This window comes from Fibroporia radiculosa (assembly GCF_000313525.1).
Source record: "Fibroporia radiculosa TFFH 294 genomic supercontigs, scaffold2901, whole genome shotgun sequence".
In the NCBI taxonomy this organism is placed as follows: domain Eukaryota; kingdom Fungi; phylum Basidiomycota; class Agaricomycetes; order Polyporales; family Fibroporiaceae; genus Fibroporia; species Fibroporia radiculosa.
The window spans coordinates 17,969-36,009 of record NW_012133370.1 but is presented as its reverse complement, the minus strand read 5'-3'; the positions used below and the strand labels follow the sequence as shown (position 1 = coordinate 36,009).

At 50.5% G+C, this 18,041-nt stretch overlaps 6 protein-coding genes across 6 annotated transcripts; all 6 read left to right on the top strand.

The window, feature by feature from the left end:
• Positions 1 to 40: 40 nt before the first annotated feature.
• FIBRA_04383 (uncharacterized protein) lies at positions 41 to 2,036 on the top strand (the record flags this gene model as incomplete). Its single annotated transcript, XM_012326188.1, has 10 exons — positions 41 to 174; positions 224 to 415; positions 469 to 508; positions 576 to 626; positions 682 to 1,083; positions 1,142 to 1,315; positions 1,377 to 1,549; positions 1,608 to 1,698; positions 1,753 to 1,793; positions 1,907 to 2,036. 10 exons carry the CDS (start codon positions 41 to 43, stop codon positions 2,034 to 2,036), a joined length of 1,428 nt encoding a protein of 475 aa, XP_012181578.1.
• Positions 2,037 to 2,621: 585 nt separating this feature from the next.
• FIBRA_04382 (uncharacterized protein) lies at positions 2,622 to 4,157 on the top strand (the record flags this gene model as incomplete). Its single annotated transcript, XM_012326187.1, has 2 exons — positions 2,622 to 3,785; positions 3,834 to 4,157. 2 exons carry the CDS (start codon positions 2,622 to 2,624, stop codon positions 4,155 to 4,157), a joined length of 1,488 nt encoding a protein of 495 aa, XP_012181577.1.
• Positions 4,158 to 4,560: 403 nt separating this feature from the next.
• Positions 4,561 to 5,037, top strand: FIBRA_04381 (uncharacterized protein; the record flags this gene model as incomplete). Its single annotated transcript, XM_012326186.1, has 5 exons — positions 4,561 to 4,566; positions 4,617 to 4,703; positions 4,763 to 4,840; positions 4,904 to 4,921; positions 4,972 to 5,037. 5 exons carry the CDS (start codon positions 4,561 to 4,563, stop codon positions 5,035 to 5,037), a joined length of 255 nt encoding a protein of 84 aa, XP_012181576.1.
• A 607-nt stretch (positions 5,038 to 5,644) lies between these two features.
• FIBRA_04380 (uncharacterized protein) lies at positions 5,645 to 7,014 on the top strand (the record flags this gene model as incomplete). The annotated part of the gene is made up of 8 exons (XM_012326185.1): positions 5,645 to 5,697; positions 5,748 to 5,930; positions 5,987 to 6,032; positions 6,086 to 6,148; positions 6,205 to 6,281; positions 6,336 to 6,369; positions 6,493 to 6,546; positions 6,607 to 7,014. The coding sequence occupies 8 exons, from the start codon at positions 5,645 to 5,647 to the stop codon at positions 7,012 to 7,014; spliced, it is 918 nt and encodes a 305-aa protein (XP_012181575.1).
• Positions 7,015 to 8,949: 1,935 nt separating this feature from the next.
• On the top strand, positions 8,950 to 14,418 carry FIBRA_04379 (uncharacterized protein; the record flags this gene model as incomplete). The annotated part of the gene is made up of 27 exons (XM_012326184.1): positions 8,950 to 9,005; positions 9,070 to 9,210; positions 9,265 to 9,278; positions 9,328 to 9,357; positions 9,419 to 9,627; positions 9,692 to 9,750; positions 9,803 to 10,086; positions 10,145 to 10,311; positions 10,374 to 10,653; positions 10,712 to 10,773; positions 10,830 to 10,920; positions 10,978 to 11,057; positions 11,113 to 11,159; positions 11,219 to 11,306; positions 11,360 to 11,404; positions 11,756 to 12,226; positions 12,291 to 12,369; positions 12,431 to 12,810; positions 12,896 to 12,925; positions 12,979 to 13,011; positions 13,065 to 13,121; positions 13,173 to 13,246; positions 13,303 to 13,316; positions 13,371 to 13,425; positions 13,476 to 13,495; positions 13,561 to 13,749; positions 13,805 to 14,418. 27 exons carry the CDS (start codon positions 8,950 to 8,952, stop codon positions 14,416 to 14,418), a joined length of 3,669 nt encoding a protein of 1,222 aa, XP_012181574.1.
• A 469-nt stretch (positions 14,419 to 14,887) lies between these two features.
• On the top strand, positions 14,888 to 17,366 carry FIBRA_04378 (uncharacterized protein; the record flags this gene model as incomplete). The annotated part of the gene is made up of 9 exons (XM_012326183.1): positions 14,888 to 14,950; positions 15,005 to 15,248; positions 15,307 to 15,327; positions 15,382 to 15,552; positions 15,593 to 15,711; positions 15,767 to 15,957; positions 16,008 to 16,018; positions 16,067 to 16,177; positions 16,231 to 17,366. The coding sequence occupies 9 exons, from the start codon at positions 14,888 to 14,890 to the stop codon at positions 17,364 to 17,366; spliced, it is 2,067 nt and encodes a 688-aa protein (XP_012181573.1).
• Positions 17,367 to 18,041: the final 675 nt, after the last annotated feature.

Here is an 18,041-nt window from a genome sequence, read left to right as displayed (position 1 = left end):
GCGGAGCCGCTGCTTTGCGGTGCTGGTCTTCGCGACGATCATGTGGGCGACGGAGGCGATCCCGCTGTTCGTCACGGCGATACTCGTGCCGCTGCTGCTCGTCTGTCTGCGCGTCGTCCGCGGGCCCGATGGGCGGGGCGGCGAGGAGCGCCTGAGCACGCCGGATGCGACGAAGTAAGTCAGAGTCGGGTGGGAACGGCGCACGTCCTGATACCTCGGCCAGATTCATATTCTCCGTCATGTTCTCGCCCACGATCATGCTGCTCATCGGCGGGTTCACAATCGCGTCGGCGTTGAGCAAGACGGCCATTGATCGGGTGCTGATCACGAAGGTGCTCAGCCTGGCTGGTACGCGCCCGAGCGTCGTCCTCCTCGCGTTCATGGGCGTGGCGTGCTTTGCGAGCATGTGGATCAGGTGCTCTCTCCACTTTGTGTCTCTGTGCGGACATGTGCTGATTCTCTCTGCAGCAATGTTGCCGCGCCAACCCTTTGTTTCTCGTTAATCCAGGTCAGCACGGGGAGCCCTTTTTAATTTTTAATTTTTACCACTGATAGTGTACCGATCATCGTTGTAGCCCATCCTGCGGACCCTTCCCCCAAGGTCGAAATTCGCGCCGTGTTTGATCGTGAGTGACTCTCGAGTTACTGTGTCATCCCTTTCCCGACTGCGAACTCCATCAGTTGGGCATCGCCCTCGCCGCAAACATCGGTGGCCAGAGCTCCCCCATCTCGTCGCCACAGAACCTCATCGCCCTCGCCGAGATGAATCCCCAACTAGATTGGGGCAGCTGGTTCGCCGTCGCCCTGCCGGTGTCGACGGTGTCGATTCTGCTTATTTGGCTGCTCCTCCTTGTCTCGTACCACCCCGCACGCTCTCCGGACGGCGAGGGCGACATCGTCATTCGACCCATCCGGGCGACGCGAGAGCGGTTCACGTTCAAGCAGTACTGGGTGTCCCTTGTGTGTTTGGTGACGATTGCGCTGTGGTGTTTTGCACACCAGCTCGAAGACGTCGTGGGCGATATGGGTGTCATTGCGATCATACCCATCGTTGCGTTCTTCTCCACCGGCGTGCTGAAGAAGGTCGGTGTCCGTGGCAGTATAGAGACTCGTCCGACGCTGACGCGCTGCTGGGTGGTAGGAGGACTTTGAGCAGTTCTTGTGGACCGTGGTCTTCCTTGCCATGGGAGGCATTGCGCTTGGCAAAGGTGTCACTGCCAGCGGCCTCCTCGCCGTGATGGACGACAAAATTCGGGACATGGTCGGGGGTCTGCCGCTCTATACGGTCGTCCTTGTATTATCCTGCGTCGTTCTGGTGAGCCATTGTCATTCCACAGAGGACCTGAGTAGCGTCTTCACATCGCTGGATATGCCAGGTCGTCTCCACGTTTATCAGCCATACGATTGCGAGCGTGTTGCTGGTGCCGATCGCGAAGGAAGTGGGGAGCAACATGCCGGGGAATCGGGCAAACCTGTTGATTTTCCTGACTGGGCTCTTGTGCTCCACTGGCATGGGAATGCCTGTCTCCGGGTTTCCGAATCAGACCGCGTAAGCTCGCAGCCCAATACAATCTACTTGTCTCTGCCTTCTCACGTTCGATGAGCAGTGCAAATCAGGAGGACGAGATGGGACAGCTGTACTTGTCGAATGTCGACTTTCTCAAGAACGGTGTCCCTGCCAGTGTGATAGCGATGCTTGTGCGTGATGCCATCCTTCAATCCCAATTTATTTTTTCACCGCGTGCTCCATAGGTTGTTGCGACGCTCGGCTTCCTGTTGATGCAGGCAATCGGGTGTGTACCTAGTATCGCTTTGGGGTCGTGCACATATATTGACACTTTCTTTTAGCCTCTGATCAATACGTCTTCACGTCTGATTGCAGTTATATTTCTTGAATGACTTACAGCTTTGTGACAATGCTTTCCCCCTCGTCGTACAGGTCCAATAGTTCGCGTGTTGGTGTTATATCCGGTCTTATCTCTCCCCGATTCCCTCCTAGACACAAGTCTAAACTGCAGTATCACGGCCACACGTAATTCCTGCTAGATGCATGATGGTGTATCATTTGTGTAGAATCAGACCTAAAGCGTTGCTTGGGACAGTTCTGCGCCTTGCAGGTCGTCTGTTCCTTGTGTCTGATCGTCCTTTGGTTGGAACATTCGACGATTCGTGTACATAGTCGTCATGCAGCCGACTTGTGTTGATAGCCGTGAGCAGCCACAGACGCGTCTATCACATGATTTCAGTTGCTGTGTCCCGCAACTCCGAGCGGGGAGACTCCCGAGTCTGAGCATGGACCCTGTGCTACATCTTCAAGATGAGCTTTGACTGTGCGATGGCAAAAGGTCGTAGCTATCTGTGCGTTCTGCTCTCTTAATCTCGCTGGACATTTTGGCTGGATTGCACAATGTTGTGCCATGGTTGTCAAGAGGAAGGCCGCGAACGTGCTAAGTAAATCATCTTTGAAACTTCGTCGTTCGTGCCCCATCGATACTCAAAGACGCAGCATGGCGCCACATGGCAGATGTGGCCCTGTCCCTCGCTTTGCGCTTTCTGTGGACGTATAAAACGTGCGTCTTTTCACAATCTCTGTTCACGCCCGCAGAACTTGAGCCACCACCATGCGCCTCGTCGACCTCCATTACGACGTCCTCCAGCCCATCCTCGACCACCTAGATCAGAGATCCCTGAACCATCTGTCTCTAACTTGCCGTGTGGGACATCACCTCGCCATCCCGTTTCTCCTGCGCGACGTGACGCTTCGCGGTGGCTGGGATAAAGTCGTTGCCTTCTGCCGGTTTGTGGTTGCCGACACCGAAGACAGGGCACTTATGGTGAAGACGCTCCGGCTTTCTGCCACTCCAACCATCGTCTACAACAAGAACAAGAACAAGCACTTTCTTTCTACAAAGGTCGCAGCAGCCATGCCCTTCCTGCGCCGGCTCCTTCAGGCTGCCTGCAACCTACACACGATCAGCCTGAGCTCCTCTATGGGAGTGGCCATGAACAATCCCGATTTCGGGATCCGCGCTGCGCTCCTGCAGCTGCCGCGACTGGTGCATCTTGTTATAGACACGAACGACGACATCCAGCATGTGTGTCACAGCACCGGCTACTGCTCGTGGGACCGCTGGACAGGCAGGCAGGAATGGTTCAACACGATCGGCCAGATGCACGGCCTCCGCACCCTCGAGCTCGCAGCTGTCCCCGGTGCGTCGCTCTACAAACTCCTGCAGCCTCACCAGAGCACAATGGAACGCCTCGTCCTGCGTGGCGACTTGAAAGATGCTGCGCTCGGGTACCAGTCGCACTCCGTTTGGGAACGCGTGCGCGAGCTGGTGGTACACAACTTCGCCGCGCGCGAGCCCCTCGTACGTGCGTTCCCAAACCTGCGCTTCCTGAATCTCGACGTGAATTGTGAGGGGAGGGTTTTCTACAGCCACACGAAGAACCAGATGAACGTAGACAGCGAGGCGTGCTGGCCCGCGCTGGATCACGTTCGCGGCACGTCGCTCGGGATCGTGAGCTTGAGGCTGAAGTGCCCGGTCCGCCGGCTAGACATCGACCTGGTGCAGATGGCGCAGATTTTATGCATGGAGCAAGACTACACCTTTGAAGACGTTCTGAAGGTGACCAAGCCTGCAGTGCTGTCGCTCCGGACACCGACGTGGTTTGTCGCAGCGTACTGCCGGAGCGTCGCATCCACGCTTCCGAAGTTGAGATGCCTCAGCCTGGAGATGCTGTATGATAATCGTATTCCAGGCGATGGGACGGAGTTGTTGATGGTGCGTAGATGCATTCTACGATGTGCCGGCTCTCACTCGTCCTCCTAGACACTGGCCGCAGATAGCATGATGCAGCTGCGTTCATTGCGGTATCTATCCTTGCGTATTCTTCACCCCCGCCCCGCACCGTCGCTGCTGTGCAGTCCCGTAAACGTGTTGCATCAATTCGTGTCTATCCTCACCACCCACCTGCCTTGTCTCGAGTATCTGGAGATTACTTGGGACGCGCTCGGCTGGCAGCGTTCATGGTGGCACAAACAGCCCGTTGAGCTAGATGCGGGCGGAAATGTCCTAAACTTTGTGGTGTTTGAACTGTCGTCGTCTTTAGGTCTGGCTGCGAGGCGACGGTTCGTAGACGGCTCCGAGCGATAGCGGCTTGCTGGCTATATTTTGGAACTTCTATATTGTTATTCTTGCGGCCAGAGAAACTTGGGCAAGCGATTATCTTGGTCGTATTCTGGTCGTAACTTTGTCATCTACTAATCTATGCCTGAAGACTTGCTATGGCTCATGCTCGTGTTGATGTCTCCTCATGTAATTTGTTATGCACACCGTATGCCACGTACTTGACCCCTACTAAGCTTCAATCGGAATTCAACATTGAACGCCTATCGCTTCCGATCGCGCTGGAAGTCTGTATTTGAATTGTCCTATGACCCGCAAATGACTTCAGCAGTGGCGTACGGATGTGGCATAAAGTTTTATATAGGGGCAGGACCGACTATTCTGAAACTCATACATTGTGCTGTCTCATAGCTCAGCTAATTCATAGGACATGATGGTGAGGGGTCAAGTGGGTGTTTCGATACAGCATTCTGAGATAATCCACAGAAAGAGGTTCAGTCGAAAGAAGGAAGATCGATTGAGATTGGCGATACCGTGACCACACGGTTCAGAGGAGGGAAACATGAAGGCAAGGTATGTTCATGAGCAAATCGCCTCTAGAGCATTAGCGGGCAACTACCGTCACCTTTTAGGTTGAGGCAGTTATCAGGAGTGAGCAAGACCTCGAGGATGCTGGTGATCTCGGCGTAGTGGTGAAGAACCCGCCCAAAGTACGCCCGTCTCTGAACATATTCGACTATTTTTGCTTTGACCTCTACCCCACGTCTTGTTAGGTCATCTTCACTGATCAGGTTGGTCTTGCAGCACTTGACGTAAAGGGGGCTGCTGACGCGTACGATAGCACGGACACCGAGTCGCGCACAATCCTGGAACACTTACACATGTCGATGACTCGAGATCGGAGTGAATATGAACAATGAATCTGCTACTAGCTCGTCATATTGTATAATTAGTGTGTAGCAGTCGCGGTGTATGTTTTAGGATACTCTGCCATCTTACATAGGGTATGCCGTACGGGAAGGATTGAAGTTATGTCATGTGTTAATGGACGGTTTGGCCCCAATAGTGCACATGAATCACTGTCTAGTGTGAGAATTAGTACGGAGAAAGAGAAAAGTCATTTGAACTGGAGAGACGTCACTTTCAAAATTGAAGGGTTGACTTGTCGACTTGACAACAGTGACCACGGCATCACCCAAGACGCGTTAGTGCGCTCGTGGTCTAATATGGGAAAGGTTGTCCGGTATGTGTAATATTAGGAACTCATAGTGACCTTCCAATATTATATTTGCACTCACGAGCACTCGAGCGCAATTTTCGTGCGCCCTATATGAATGCCGGATTGCTAAGACAAACCGATCCTCTTGGCCGAGCTGGCGCTTTATTGGATCGACTGTGTCTTGATAAGCGATGCACACGATTGATAACACGTGCCTTGCGTGGGGCCCACAGTATACCATGATGCTATTGTTCAGTTCATGGAGTCACACTCTTGAACTTCAACCATCACCATCATGCCTACCATGGGGATAATCCGCAGGCCTCTTCCGAGGCATGTTCGTGATCCGTAGGCGTCATGTTGAATCCATTTCCGCGACACGCTAACATATGTCGAAGCGCTGTTTTTGGGCACATTCCCGATGTCCCGGTTGGAACGCGATGGGGATCCAGGCAGGAATGCAGTAATGACGGGGTGCACCCGTCCATCATGGCAGGGATTTGCGGCCGCCAAGAAACTGGTGCATACAGTGTCGCGTTATCTGGAGGATACGAAGATGATGTTGATGAAGGAAATACATTGTATGGACACGTAAACTTTATGCAGACATGTTCAACTGATAGATACATCCATATAGTACATACACTGGTTGTGGTGGCCGCGATACTGGGGGAGACAAGAAGGTATGCCGTCTGATGTATTCCAGCATTGAAAGTTTAAATACCAATTCATACAGCTTAGGACAGGACCTCAAGCATATGACCAATCATTTGATAATCCAAAAAATAGAGCTTTGAAGGTAGCAATATTGTGTTAATTATTATTTGTGGTAGATGCTTAGTTGGTTCTTGATAGGTATCTGTTGATACTGGAAGGCCTGTTCGGGTGATCAGAGGCTTCAAGCTTGACTCTAATTATGCTCCAGCTGAGGGGTATGTTACTCTGTAATTTACGGATTTTAAGCTGATTTATACGCCTTCACTTAGATATCGTTATGATGGACTGTACAAAGTAACTGAAGTAAGTAAGACTAGGCATAATTGTGCTCAAAATTTAGGACTGCAACTCAAGCATATCAGATGCATATTGTCTTGCCCATCCTGTATGAAATTGTTTTACAAAATTCTGATGTGGTTTTGTTAGGCGTGGCTTGCCACTGGGAAGGCTGGGTACAAAGTTTGCAGGTACAGATTTGTGGTATGTTTGTGTATGATGCAGTTTGTTTTGGACACAGTAAAGCTCATTGTTGAGTGACAGCGACTCCCAGATCAACCTCCAATTCCAAGAAGAGAAGGCAACTTCAGTTCAACTTATGTCAGTCGACCCAGGCATTACAGTCCCATTCCGGAGCCCAAGTATGAAGGTACAGCTATACCGAAAATGGAGCAAACTCGTCAAGGATCTTCTTCCACATCATCGAGACCATCTGTCCCTACTTCTTCCAGGGCGGGTTCTGCCGGTGCCGGTGCCAGCTCATCCTCGCGGCGTCCGCTCAAGTTCACGAAGATCCAGCTGGGAACTAGGCCTCAGGCCAGTTCTTCAAACCTCACTAGGGCAAAACGACGGAGAGACGATCCTATTCCGGAACCAAAGTTTGAAGGCTACTACGTCGCGAAGCAGGAGAATGTAGACGCCCATACATCAAAATCGTTCTCGGGCCAATAGATTTGATTTTATCTGCGCCTTCACTCTCACCTCGAGCGCGTAGCGCACACGCTACGGTTTAGTTGTATGGTTATCGGAAATATTTCCGGCCGTCGATGTTATTGACAACAAGTCCTCCCATCTGCTGAACATCATCCCCCGCCCATCTCCTCATCCAGGAGCCGGATTTGCAATCATTTGGCGAGTATGGCTATAGGCGTATGCTATGTTTGATGTATTCCTTGTGTTGTGCATCAGAGAGGGTCATCGTTCGATAGTGTACTTCATATGTTCGGGATATACCAATAGCGCTTCCAATATGTCATGACGGATGTACTTGAGTGTACTACTAGTATATAATCTGAATATGCTACTACAACCATTCCAATCACATCAGAGATTTACGAAGTCCAGAACACTGATTAGTACAAGGCAAGCAGAATATGCCGACGTCATGTAACCTAGCGAAACTTGGCAAGGGCACACAGATCGAGAAAGGCAGACGTACTGGCAATAGTACTACAATGCGCTAGACACGTCGCGCGTGCAGATACTGTAAGCGATAGCAGTGTCTAGGGACAGCGATGCAGGCAGGATAATGGCGACTACGAATCGTGAAGCTTGCCATCGCTCCACAAATTCAATGCATAGGTCTGCTCTTGCCGTGAGGATCTTGATGAAGTCATGGCTACCCTTCAGGTCATCGGGGTACTCGAGATACCATCACAGACGCATGTTGTGATGGGGACTCATATGATCAAACGAGTGGGACCGACCCGTTGAGGGTAAATAAGATCTACATTGTTCTAGAAAGGAATAGAAAGGAATATCCGCCAACGAGTATAGCAGTAGATAATAAAGCCTAATTCACAGAAACTGTAACTATGGACCCACACGATTCGACGAATGAAATCTAGTGATTTGAATCCAAGACTACTACCAGTGAATAGACGTCAACTCACCGTACACTTTTAACGACGCTCACTTTCTCCAGGCTCTGGAACATAGGGTAGGTGAGATATTCCACTACTATAATAATCTCTCCCCTTCTGATCACTTGTGATTTATCAGGTCCATAACTATGGTGCTGGTGAGTCTTGATTGAGAACATTGTCGTTGTACTTCTTTCCGAAATATCCGTAGGCAGACCGCTTGTACATCTACCCTCAACGAGTGAGACTGGCGAGGGTCTCGCCATCCAAGAATATGCGTCTATGATGATTTCTACACCATCCAGATTATGAGAGGCCGCCCTAAATCCATGCAAGTGCTCATCCGGAGCCGCACTGACCTTGGTATCAAATTTATGAAACGGTATTATATCTGTCACGTTGCGACGGCGAGCACCTTGCCGGTCTTATTCTCTCGGGTGAATTAGTATAGTATACAGCTGCCAGCCTTGTCGAACGAGACCCCTCTGCGGCGTTCACCAGCACAGGCTTGCTTCTCTGGTGCTTCCAAACATTGAGCACGATTAATTAAGAATACAGGTTACGTGACATCCGCATATATTCTGTGTGCTTGGCCCTTGTTGGGTTGTTACTTGGTGGGATTTTGAAACGAGCGGAGAGCATGAATCACTATGATAACCTGCGCATGACACGATCATATAGGGAGCAAGGTGGTCTACGTTGAGGACCGAATAGAACTGCTTAGAGGGAGCTTTGAGAAACATAAACAAAGTATTGATATCCAGCAAATGCGAGAGGTAATTCACAAGGTTAGGTGAGCCTTCACTTACATAAGTACAACCGGTTTATCTTTTGCATAGAATGACGTCACGCGCTACCTCAGCCTGCCCCCAGGCTCCGTCATTTAAGTGCCCAGCCCTCTACGGGCCGCTTGACTCGTATGTTCTCACTCTCTCGCCCCCTTTCTCCCCGCATCAGATACCTCATCTGCACACCACACACAGCCAAAGTCGCACTTAATCAGTGTCTCACTCAAAGATATCCAATGTCTACTAAAACTATTGCTGTGCTCAACGAATCTGAACTCAAAGATGGGGAGATGTACGTCCCGATTGCCGCAACGAACGTTGATAACAGTTAGATTATGGTGTAACTGCAATAACAGGAGGCAAGTCGACTTTGAAGGCGAGGGAAAGGTGTTGGTCGCTCGTCTGGGTGACAAAATACATGCTACTAGCGCATTTTGCACGCATTACGGTGCCCCACTCGCCAAGGGTGTCCTCACTGCAGACGGCCGCGTCGTGTGGTGAGTAAATGTTCGCAGTTATATCATTGTTACTCATACCTCAACTATCTATAGCCCGTGGCATGGAGGTCTGTCTCCCTTCCAGTTCGACTGCGAGCCTATCTGACGTTCATTTAGCATGCTTTAACGTTTGCACGGGTGATATAGGTACGCATGCATTCCTTCAAGGTACAATGTTGCATGGTGTCATTGGAGAGAACTTTTCCAGAGGACGCACCCGCACCGACAGCCATTCATTCCTTCAGAGCACATATTGCGGATGGCAAGATCCACGTCACGGCGAACCCGTTCGAAACCCTGAAGGCCAATCACTCTCGTCAGCCCAAATTGCTTGCAACTGGTACCGGCAGTGGTAAAGGTGTTGTCATTGTGGGCGGTGGAAGCGGCACATATCACTGTATCGAAAGTCTCCGAGAGGTATGAACACTACCGTTTCTTGAAACATTTTCTGCATTCACGTATTTGTTTTCATTCCTTGCAGCATGGTTACAACGGCCCATTGACCGTCATATCCAAAGAGAGCTACAGCCCTATTGACAGGTAGGATGACGTATGCGTACCGTGTTCGCTGATATGAGCTGACGCCTTAAAGGACGAAATTGAGCAAGGCACTGATCACTGACGCCAGTAAGCTCGAATGGCGCTCGGCCGCCGAGCTTAAGAGCAAGTATGGTGTAACCTTGCGTACGGGTCTTGAAGTAAGCTCGATTGACGCGGATGCAAAGGAAGTTGTCATTGGTGGTGGCGAGCGTGTGTCATACGAGACTCTTGTCCTTGCGACAGGTGGTGTTCCACGTCGTCTACCAGTTGAGGGCGCGAACTTGGATAATGTCTACACTCTTCGTGGCGTGGAAGATGCCCAGAGGATCGACGCGGGTGAGCGACGACGCAGCTTTCTCATCAGTACAATGGATCTTACGTGCATCGGAAACAGCATGCCAAGAGGGAAAGCGTTTGGTCGTGATTGGCTCGTCCTTCATTAGTATGGAGCTCGTGGTCGCCGTGTCAAGTCGGAAACTGGCATCAATTGATGTGGTGGGCCTAGAAGAGGTCCCGTTTGAATCCATCTTGGGCAAAGAGGTCGGTGCAGGGCTGAAGAAGGTGCGTGAATTGTCCAGTACTCTCTCGGTGGGTTCTGGGGCGGGCTCATGCATGGATGTCAGTTCCACGAGAGTAAGGGTGTCCACTTCCACATGAATGCATCGGTTGAGAAGCTTGTGGCCTCAAAGAATGACTCATCGAAGGCAGAAGCTGTAATCATTTCGGGGAAGGATGGACAGCTCACACTCTCTGCCGATGCGGTCATTATGGGTGTGGGTGTGGCGCCTGCAACCGAATTCTTGAAGCACAGCAAGGGTTTTGAGAGTGCACTGGAGAAGAGCGGCGCCGTCCTTGTAGATGAGTATTTGAAGGTGAAGGGGCTCGATGGTGCATATGCTATCGGTGAGTTGTCTATGAGCCGGGACATTAGGCAGTGAAATAGTGACATGATACCGCACAGGTGATATTGCAATGTACCCACAGCCTGGTACTGGTGAACTGAGACGTATTGAACACTGGAATGTGAGGCCAGATATGGATTTGTTGCAGCAGTAATTCAGTCAGTGACTACGGATTAGGTTGCCGGGAATCAAGGACGTGCTGTTGGGAGGACAATCGCTGAGGGCAAGCCTCAGCCATACGTGAAGATTCCCGTCTTTTGGAGCGCGCGTGAGTAGTCTTAAATCCTAGGTCACAAAGATCTTGCAGATCGAACTAGCGTTCTAGAGGGACAGCAGCTACGTTACTGTGGCGTAGGGGCGAATTTCGACGACGTGATCATAACCGGAAACCCCGATGAGATGAAAGTGAGCGCATGAAACTCATATTCCAGATGCAGACTCACATGCGTACATCGACTAGTTCATCGCATATTACGTGAAGAACAACAAAGTAGTGGCAGTGGCTAGGTGAATAACATTCTTACGACATTACATTCGCGTAAGACTTACGTTGCGATTCGGTGCAGCATGCAATACGATCCTGTCGTTAGCAAGGCCTCTGAGTTGATGCGATTAGATTTGATGCCTTCGCCGACAGAGCTCAAGGCCGGAAAGGTAGCTCTGGTTTCCAGCCAGGAACACTTAGTTCTGACGCATACATCTTCCAGAATCTTCTGTCTGTTGATATACAAACAGTCTCTGCTCGGAACCTCGTTTGAGATAACACGGTAACAGAACTTTATCCGGAGAGAGTAAGGAGGCGTCGTCGCATGGAAGATATCGTTCAGCGGCAGTAGACCGCAATTTGTGCATGACTACAACCGGATTTTCTGAGTATCATATCAGCTAAGACCATGTATACAGCAGAGAGATGTAGAACACAGGCTTATAAAACATTAGGGACTGAAAATTGGAGCCACATTGCTTTCAGTGCTTTGGCGGAACGAAAACTACCGCAACGCATCGCCACTTCGTCTTTCCCATCACGTGCGCGCGTTGCGGGTTCAGCGCGGTGCGAGTCTCAGTCTCTGGCCCCTTGGTCTTGCTGAGCTCTCCTTTGTCAGCCAGATTTCTTGCCGCGAATCTCTACCACCTATCCAAGCGATTTCATTGAGTATCTGGAAGCTATGTCGACTGGCGTCGGGAAATCACTGTCCTCCAAAGCCAAAGCGTCGCTATCGGACTCGCAGTTTGACGACCTAAACCCTGTAATCACCTACAGACACGTTCAGTCCCACAATATGGGCGTCAGGGATCCTCTTCGAGTCATCGCGCTGTGCGACAGCGACGCTTTCTACGCGGCATGCGAGCAAGTTCGCCTCGGGCTTGATCCGTCTGTGCCCCTGGTCGTCCAACAGTGGGATTCGTTGATAGCAGTTAATTATCCTGCGCGCACGTACGGGATCACGCGGATGGAAAAGGTCAAGGAAGCACGAAGGAAATGCCCAGAGCTCACCGTCGTGCATGTGGCAACTTTCAAAGAAGGAGAGAAGGAGCCTGGTTATTGGAAAAATCCGGACACTTTGACACACAAGGTGTGCAATGTGGTCCCTCTTGAGTAGGCTGGATCTAACCCAAAGTATTGACTGCCTACGCAAGGTCTCGTTAGATTATTATAGGCGTGAAAGCATGAAGATTATTACCATGTTTCAAGAAGGCTTACCGACCGGGGAGATAGGTATGATCCTGTACATAACTTACGCTTAAGTATACTTCTCCATAATTCCTCCCTCCCTCAGAAAAAGCCTCGATTGACGAAGCCTTCATCGACTTCACTCGACCTGTTCGTGAAGAAATACTGCGTCGCTATCCTTACCTCGCTGAAGTTCCTCCTGATGCACCCAATGGGATCGACAGTCCAGTGCCCTCCCCGCCTCCCATTATCTGGAGTGGGTTGGGAACTGTGGTTTTCGCTGATCATGAACCGCAAGAGATTCGTGATGACGCTATCAGGTCCCAGAGAAGTGCCAGAAGTCGAACTCATGATGAAAGTAGTGAGGGCGTCAAGGAATGTGACAGCTCAACGACTTGGCATGATGTTGCTCTGTCAATTGCAGCTGAGCTGATGGGCAGAATCAGGCGCGATATTCATGAGAAACTTGGTTACACAACATCTGCAGTAAGTCATGCGTCTTGGTTCAAGATATATCTGTTCATCCGAGTCCATCTTACCACTTTATGCTCCTCACCATTCGTGCCCATAGGGACTCGCGCGGAATAAATTTCTGGCTAAGGTAGACAATCTATCTGTCAACATGGAGACTATCATCTAAGTGTACCCACTAAGCTTACGGCTTCTTATAAGAAACCGAACAGTCAGGTATGTCTCGACTTCGCGTGAGTGTCGCATTTTGATAATTCATGCTAATGCAGAGCATCCTCCGCAACGCAGCGATACCTAATTATTTGAGACCAATCGCATTCCAAAAGGTGCCTGACATACAATGTGTGGCCACTTTTCTAAAGCGTATCATATCATAGATACGTTTTCTTGGTGGAAAACTGGGAAAAGCTATCGCCGAGGAGTTTGATGCTTCGACCGTTGGTGATTTACTGTGCGTACTCGCTGACCGTATGCTGGCCATACTGAGCTGCTGACCTTTCGACACAGTCTTATAAATTTAGGTTAGTTGGTACAGCAGGACAGGGAATGCCCGAAGCTCAAAAGCATTACTGCAGAGGAGATGCAGCGTAAACTGGGGGAAAACTCGATTTGGGTTTATGAAATACTGCGGTATGTCAGCTTGCGTGCTACTGTATATATCGTAATTAACGCCCACGCAGCGGCATTGATCGCTCTGAAGGTCAGGATTTCTCCCAAATCTCGACTCATTCATTCGCTTTCGTGAAAATGACGCTCGCACAACAGTCAAAGAGAAATCATTTGTAAATAAGAGCATGATGGCTTCGAAGAATCTACCACAGCCTGTCACAAATGAGACTCAAGGCTACCATTGGATCCGAGTCCTCGCAGCAGAACTTGCTTTGCGGCTGACAGAAGCCAGGGACCAGACACCTGCTCTGTGGCCTAAAACGCTTGTACTCCACGTACGACAAGGTACCGTCGAAAGGGCTACAGTTTTCGCGATGAGCTCACCTCGGATCCACGGCAGGTTACGATACTGCGCGCTCCAAACAGGCTCCTTTCCCATTCTCGCGTCATGTCGACATAGATATCGTCGCATCTGCAGGAGACAAGCTGTGGCGCGAACTGGTCGGCACGGATACATCCAGAGCGGCTCCTGTAAAGATCACTCATATAGCGCTCGGGTTCACTGGCGTTGAGAGTATGGAAGCTGGGCAGCAGAGCATTGAAGGTTTCTTCCATACCCCTGCAATATTGGACAGGACGCGACCGAGCTCTAGCAGTGCTACCAAACGTAGCCGGGATCCAGACGACAACCCCGTCAGCCGCGAGACGGTTCGATCAAGGACCGAAGACAGCTTCCCACGCAGTCAGGTCACTTCATTTACGTGCGATAGATGCGGCAAGCGTGTCTACCTTGCAGATGAGCTGGCCAGTAATCATCCTGGGAACGAAGTGCGGGAGGCGCTGGCTGTGTTGCGCGTGGAGCACGACGACTTCCATCTCGCACAGGATTTGGCAAAGCAGATAGCAGTTAGTAGCCCTCGGAAAATCCGGCCCTCCGAGAAGGCAAAATCATCTAAGAATAAGAAGCAGCCACAAAGGCCGGAAGGCATTGCCAAGTTTTTCGCGAAGAAGTAAGCCGGGTATATCGAGGGAAGTACTTGTAGAAATTTACGCTTGCATCGTTATCATTATTTTAATTGGTTGCGTATCAAACGAACACAGTTCACGATGGGCCGGTGTCGGTCGATGGCTCTCCCGATGACATGTATCTGGATCAATGTAGTTCCGATGAGGGGTACGCCACATGCTTCTTGTCAATGATAGATATGTCCTCCATGCACCGCCACATGGGACTGCCATCTTGTGAGGCGTTGCACGGGCTACAACAACCCTTCAACATGGATCTCGTATGAGATCCTCCGTTTTTCTTGTTCGCATTTTTCGGTCGTTCGCATTCGTTCTATTCGGACTGGCTCCCCTCGTCTGCCTGAGGCCAGACCGCGTCGGACGCTAGCCGTCCTTTTTCATTCTAACAAGCGGAGAGATCTGGCTGGTACAGTTCTATCATTGACGCTACCGCCCGCGCGGGACGGTCTGGTGCAGGATGTCAAAGATTCCTGCAGATGTACTCGCAGTTTACCAGCATGGGCAAGCTTCCAGCTGGATAGTAAGCATTTAATGTCTTGTGTGTTTGTATAAGCTAAGGTCCAGCTCGGATTAGGTGGTTGTCGTCTTCGCCATCTTGTCCGTCGTGGCAATGGGTTTTTTTCTTGCCCATGTTTCTTGGATTTCTCTTCACATGTACCTGGCCGCGCGAGGTGTTGCCGCGAGTCAAGAGAGGAAACGATCCTTCTTCCAGACACAGCTAGGAGTTTACACGGTGTCGTTGTTGCTCAGCAATTTTATAACAAGTATCGCATTCCTGATTAATGCGCGTTGGTTTGAGTTGAAGAGAGTGGAGAGTGGTGAGTGAATATGTTTCCAAAATCATGCTGTCTCGCTTACTTGATTTCACGTGCTTAGGATCACTGTGCCATTCGCAAGGTACTTGCATCCCATATGTTTTTAGCCTTATTGTCGTTACACAATTTTCTTCAGCCGTCCTCAGGCAAATAGGTGGTACTGCGACTGCCTATTTCACTGGAGCAATTGCCGCGCATGCATTCATCAGTCTCATCTGCCATCGGGCTATGCCTCCCTGGTTCAGCTCCGCCGCAGTTGCATTTGGGTGGGCCATATCTATAGTCATTGGTGAGGCACCTGCTCCTGGTACGTAGGGCTTGTTATGATGGTTTACAAATTTCTCTAGGTGTCCTTCCATTGTTCGTCAAAAGCAACAAGCTTGGGCTAGCTTACGGCTTCAATGGTCTATCGTGTGGGATATCGCCGGGATACTCTGCATTCGAAGTCGTGTTGACTATTGTTCCAGTGCGTCAATGGCCCTTTAGTCGAAGCGCGATCTGATCAGATGTATTTACCTTAGGAATTTCTAGCGATTTTGGTAGCAATTGCGGTGTATTGGCTAATTTTCCTTGTCCTCGGAGGGGCACTATCGATTCATCATGGCCTGAAACTCTGCTTGAAGTCCGACGCGAATGAGGGCGGTGCCATTCCTGCAGGCCAGTGTCCTCAATATTATCGGTTCGTCAAGGCAGTGGCGAAGAGTTTGGTCTGGTATGTGCTTTCGCTGCTTCATCCTATATGCGACTTATCATTGCATCCAGGTACCCTATTGGTATGTGGGCTTTCCGTCTTTCTAGAGTGGCAATTGATGCACAATCAGCGTATACGTTCTTTTCATTTCCCTCGTTAGTAGTCATCATGATGCGAGCCACGAGAGACCATGTCCCATTCGGCTTGCAAGTGTTCGCTGACACCAGTTCTGCAATGCTTGGTATGCATGCGGATTACTATGGTTGTATATAGACACCTGACCTGTTTTATCAGGGCTTGCCAATTCACTAGTGTTACTCCGCACTCTTCGCATTCTGTCTCCTTATCTAGTGACTCAGTTGCCCCAGGATGCTCCTCTGGGTGACTCGGACAGCTTTTTTGCGCCAAGTGCATCGCCAATTGATCTTGAAGTTGGAGCAACGGAACGCCAGCAATCCGGTGGCATTCAAAGGAGGCAGATATGTTCCTCTAACCCGGAATCACTGATGTCTATTTATTCAAATCCATCAAAGCGAGATTCTTTGCCAGTGTCGGTGTTAAAAGCGTTGGTCGATGCCGTATCCCATGTGGCAACATCTCACGCCTCACTGAGTGGAACTCAAAAAGATTTTGCGCCCATTGCTTCTACTGGAAACACAATTGACCTGGTCTCTCCATTTACTCTGTCATCGACTATCCCTCATCCTACTCCTACCATCCAGAGACCATCTGCTATCCCACTTCTTCGCCGTTCGACGCTGATGAAGCCGCTCCCCCCTTCGCCTTGCCAGTCCAAGTCTCCACTTCTCCTAGATTCGACCATAGATATGCCGCCACGCTCGGCTTCTTCGTCATTCTACGAGAGGCGTCAGATTATACCGGAGGACATCGATCCTGGAAAGACGCAGCCGCCGACAAAACCCGGGACCCGTCCGAGCACGATTTCCATCTCGTCCATGCACGAGCACATGGCTGCTTTATCGCCACCTTCATCCCGTAGTCCTCGCTTCCGTGGCGGTGACCTGCCGAGTGATCGGAGGCAGACAATAGCGAGCTCGACCAGTCCATGTCGTGGACTGCCTGCCAGTCCCCGCATGTTCAAGATGCAGCAGGAAATGGCCCAGGTCAGCTTGCCAAATCTCCCTGCGGCGGTCAAGCACCCGGTGATGCAGCCTCTACCCACTGCGAAAAGATCTAGTGTGCAAAGGCCCTTTAGCTATAACATGCAATTGTCTCACGCAGCTGTACCATCCTCTCCAGCGTCCTCTCCAGCGAAAGTCGCGGGCAGTAGGCCTTTACCCAGGGTCTCTATGATTGGGGCATCCGCCTTTGCCTCTATTCCGGAACCTCCCGCTGGCACTCTGGCATCACGTCGTTCGGTGCGAACCACTGTGTCAGCCAGTTTAACATCTGCCAGCGGATACATCTGAGACATTGGCCCGTGTGACACCCCTTCCCACATCTCCTTCCTCGTCTTTCTCCTGCCCATTAACTTTAAATGGAGACTCACATTCCTTGATAATTTATGTTCATTGCACTGATGCTACTCTTTAGATGTGTAGATGTAGATTGATCGACCTGTATACTCATTGGGACCGCTTGCGCATCGCTGAAGAACCCACTGTATTAAGTTGCCATAGACAGGTGCCTGACATGTATGTGTTTATAGCTGTGTAACATAGCCTGCATAGGTGGTGGATAACTTGATCAACCAATTGGGTTCCTGGGTGAGAAGCAATAGCTTGATGCACCTTGCGCGTTTTACGAGGCATAGAGTCAGCGCACAGTGTCTCTAAATGATTGAGACTGATCTCAGATACCAAATGAAGAGCTTGCGTGAGTTCGGGTGGTCCAGGCTATTGGCAAGCCAGTGCTTCTCGTCGCACGGTCATGACATTCCGAAGCGGTGTTGATGAGAACAGTCATAATCATCGCCTGCGTTCACAGACCAACGCAGCGTCCTGGGACAGTTACAGCAGAAAAGCAGAGACATCGTTGTTCGAGCACCGCCGCATCATACCTGTGCCACATCCGAGGAGCCAAGGGTACCACCTTCGCCGTATCGTTGTATGACAAACCCTAATATCAACCTTGACAATTCAATG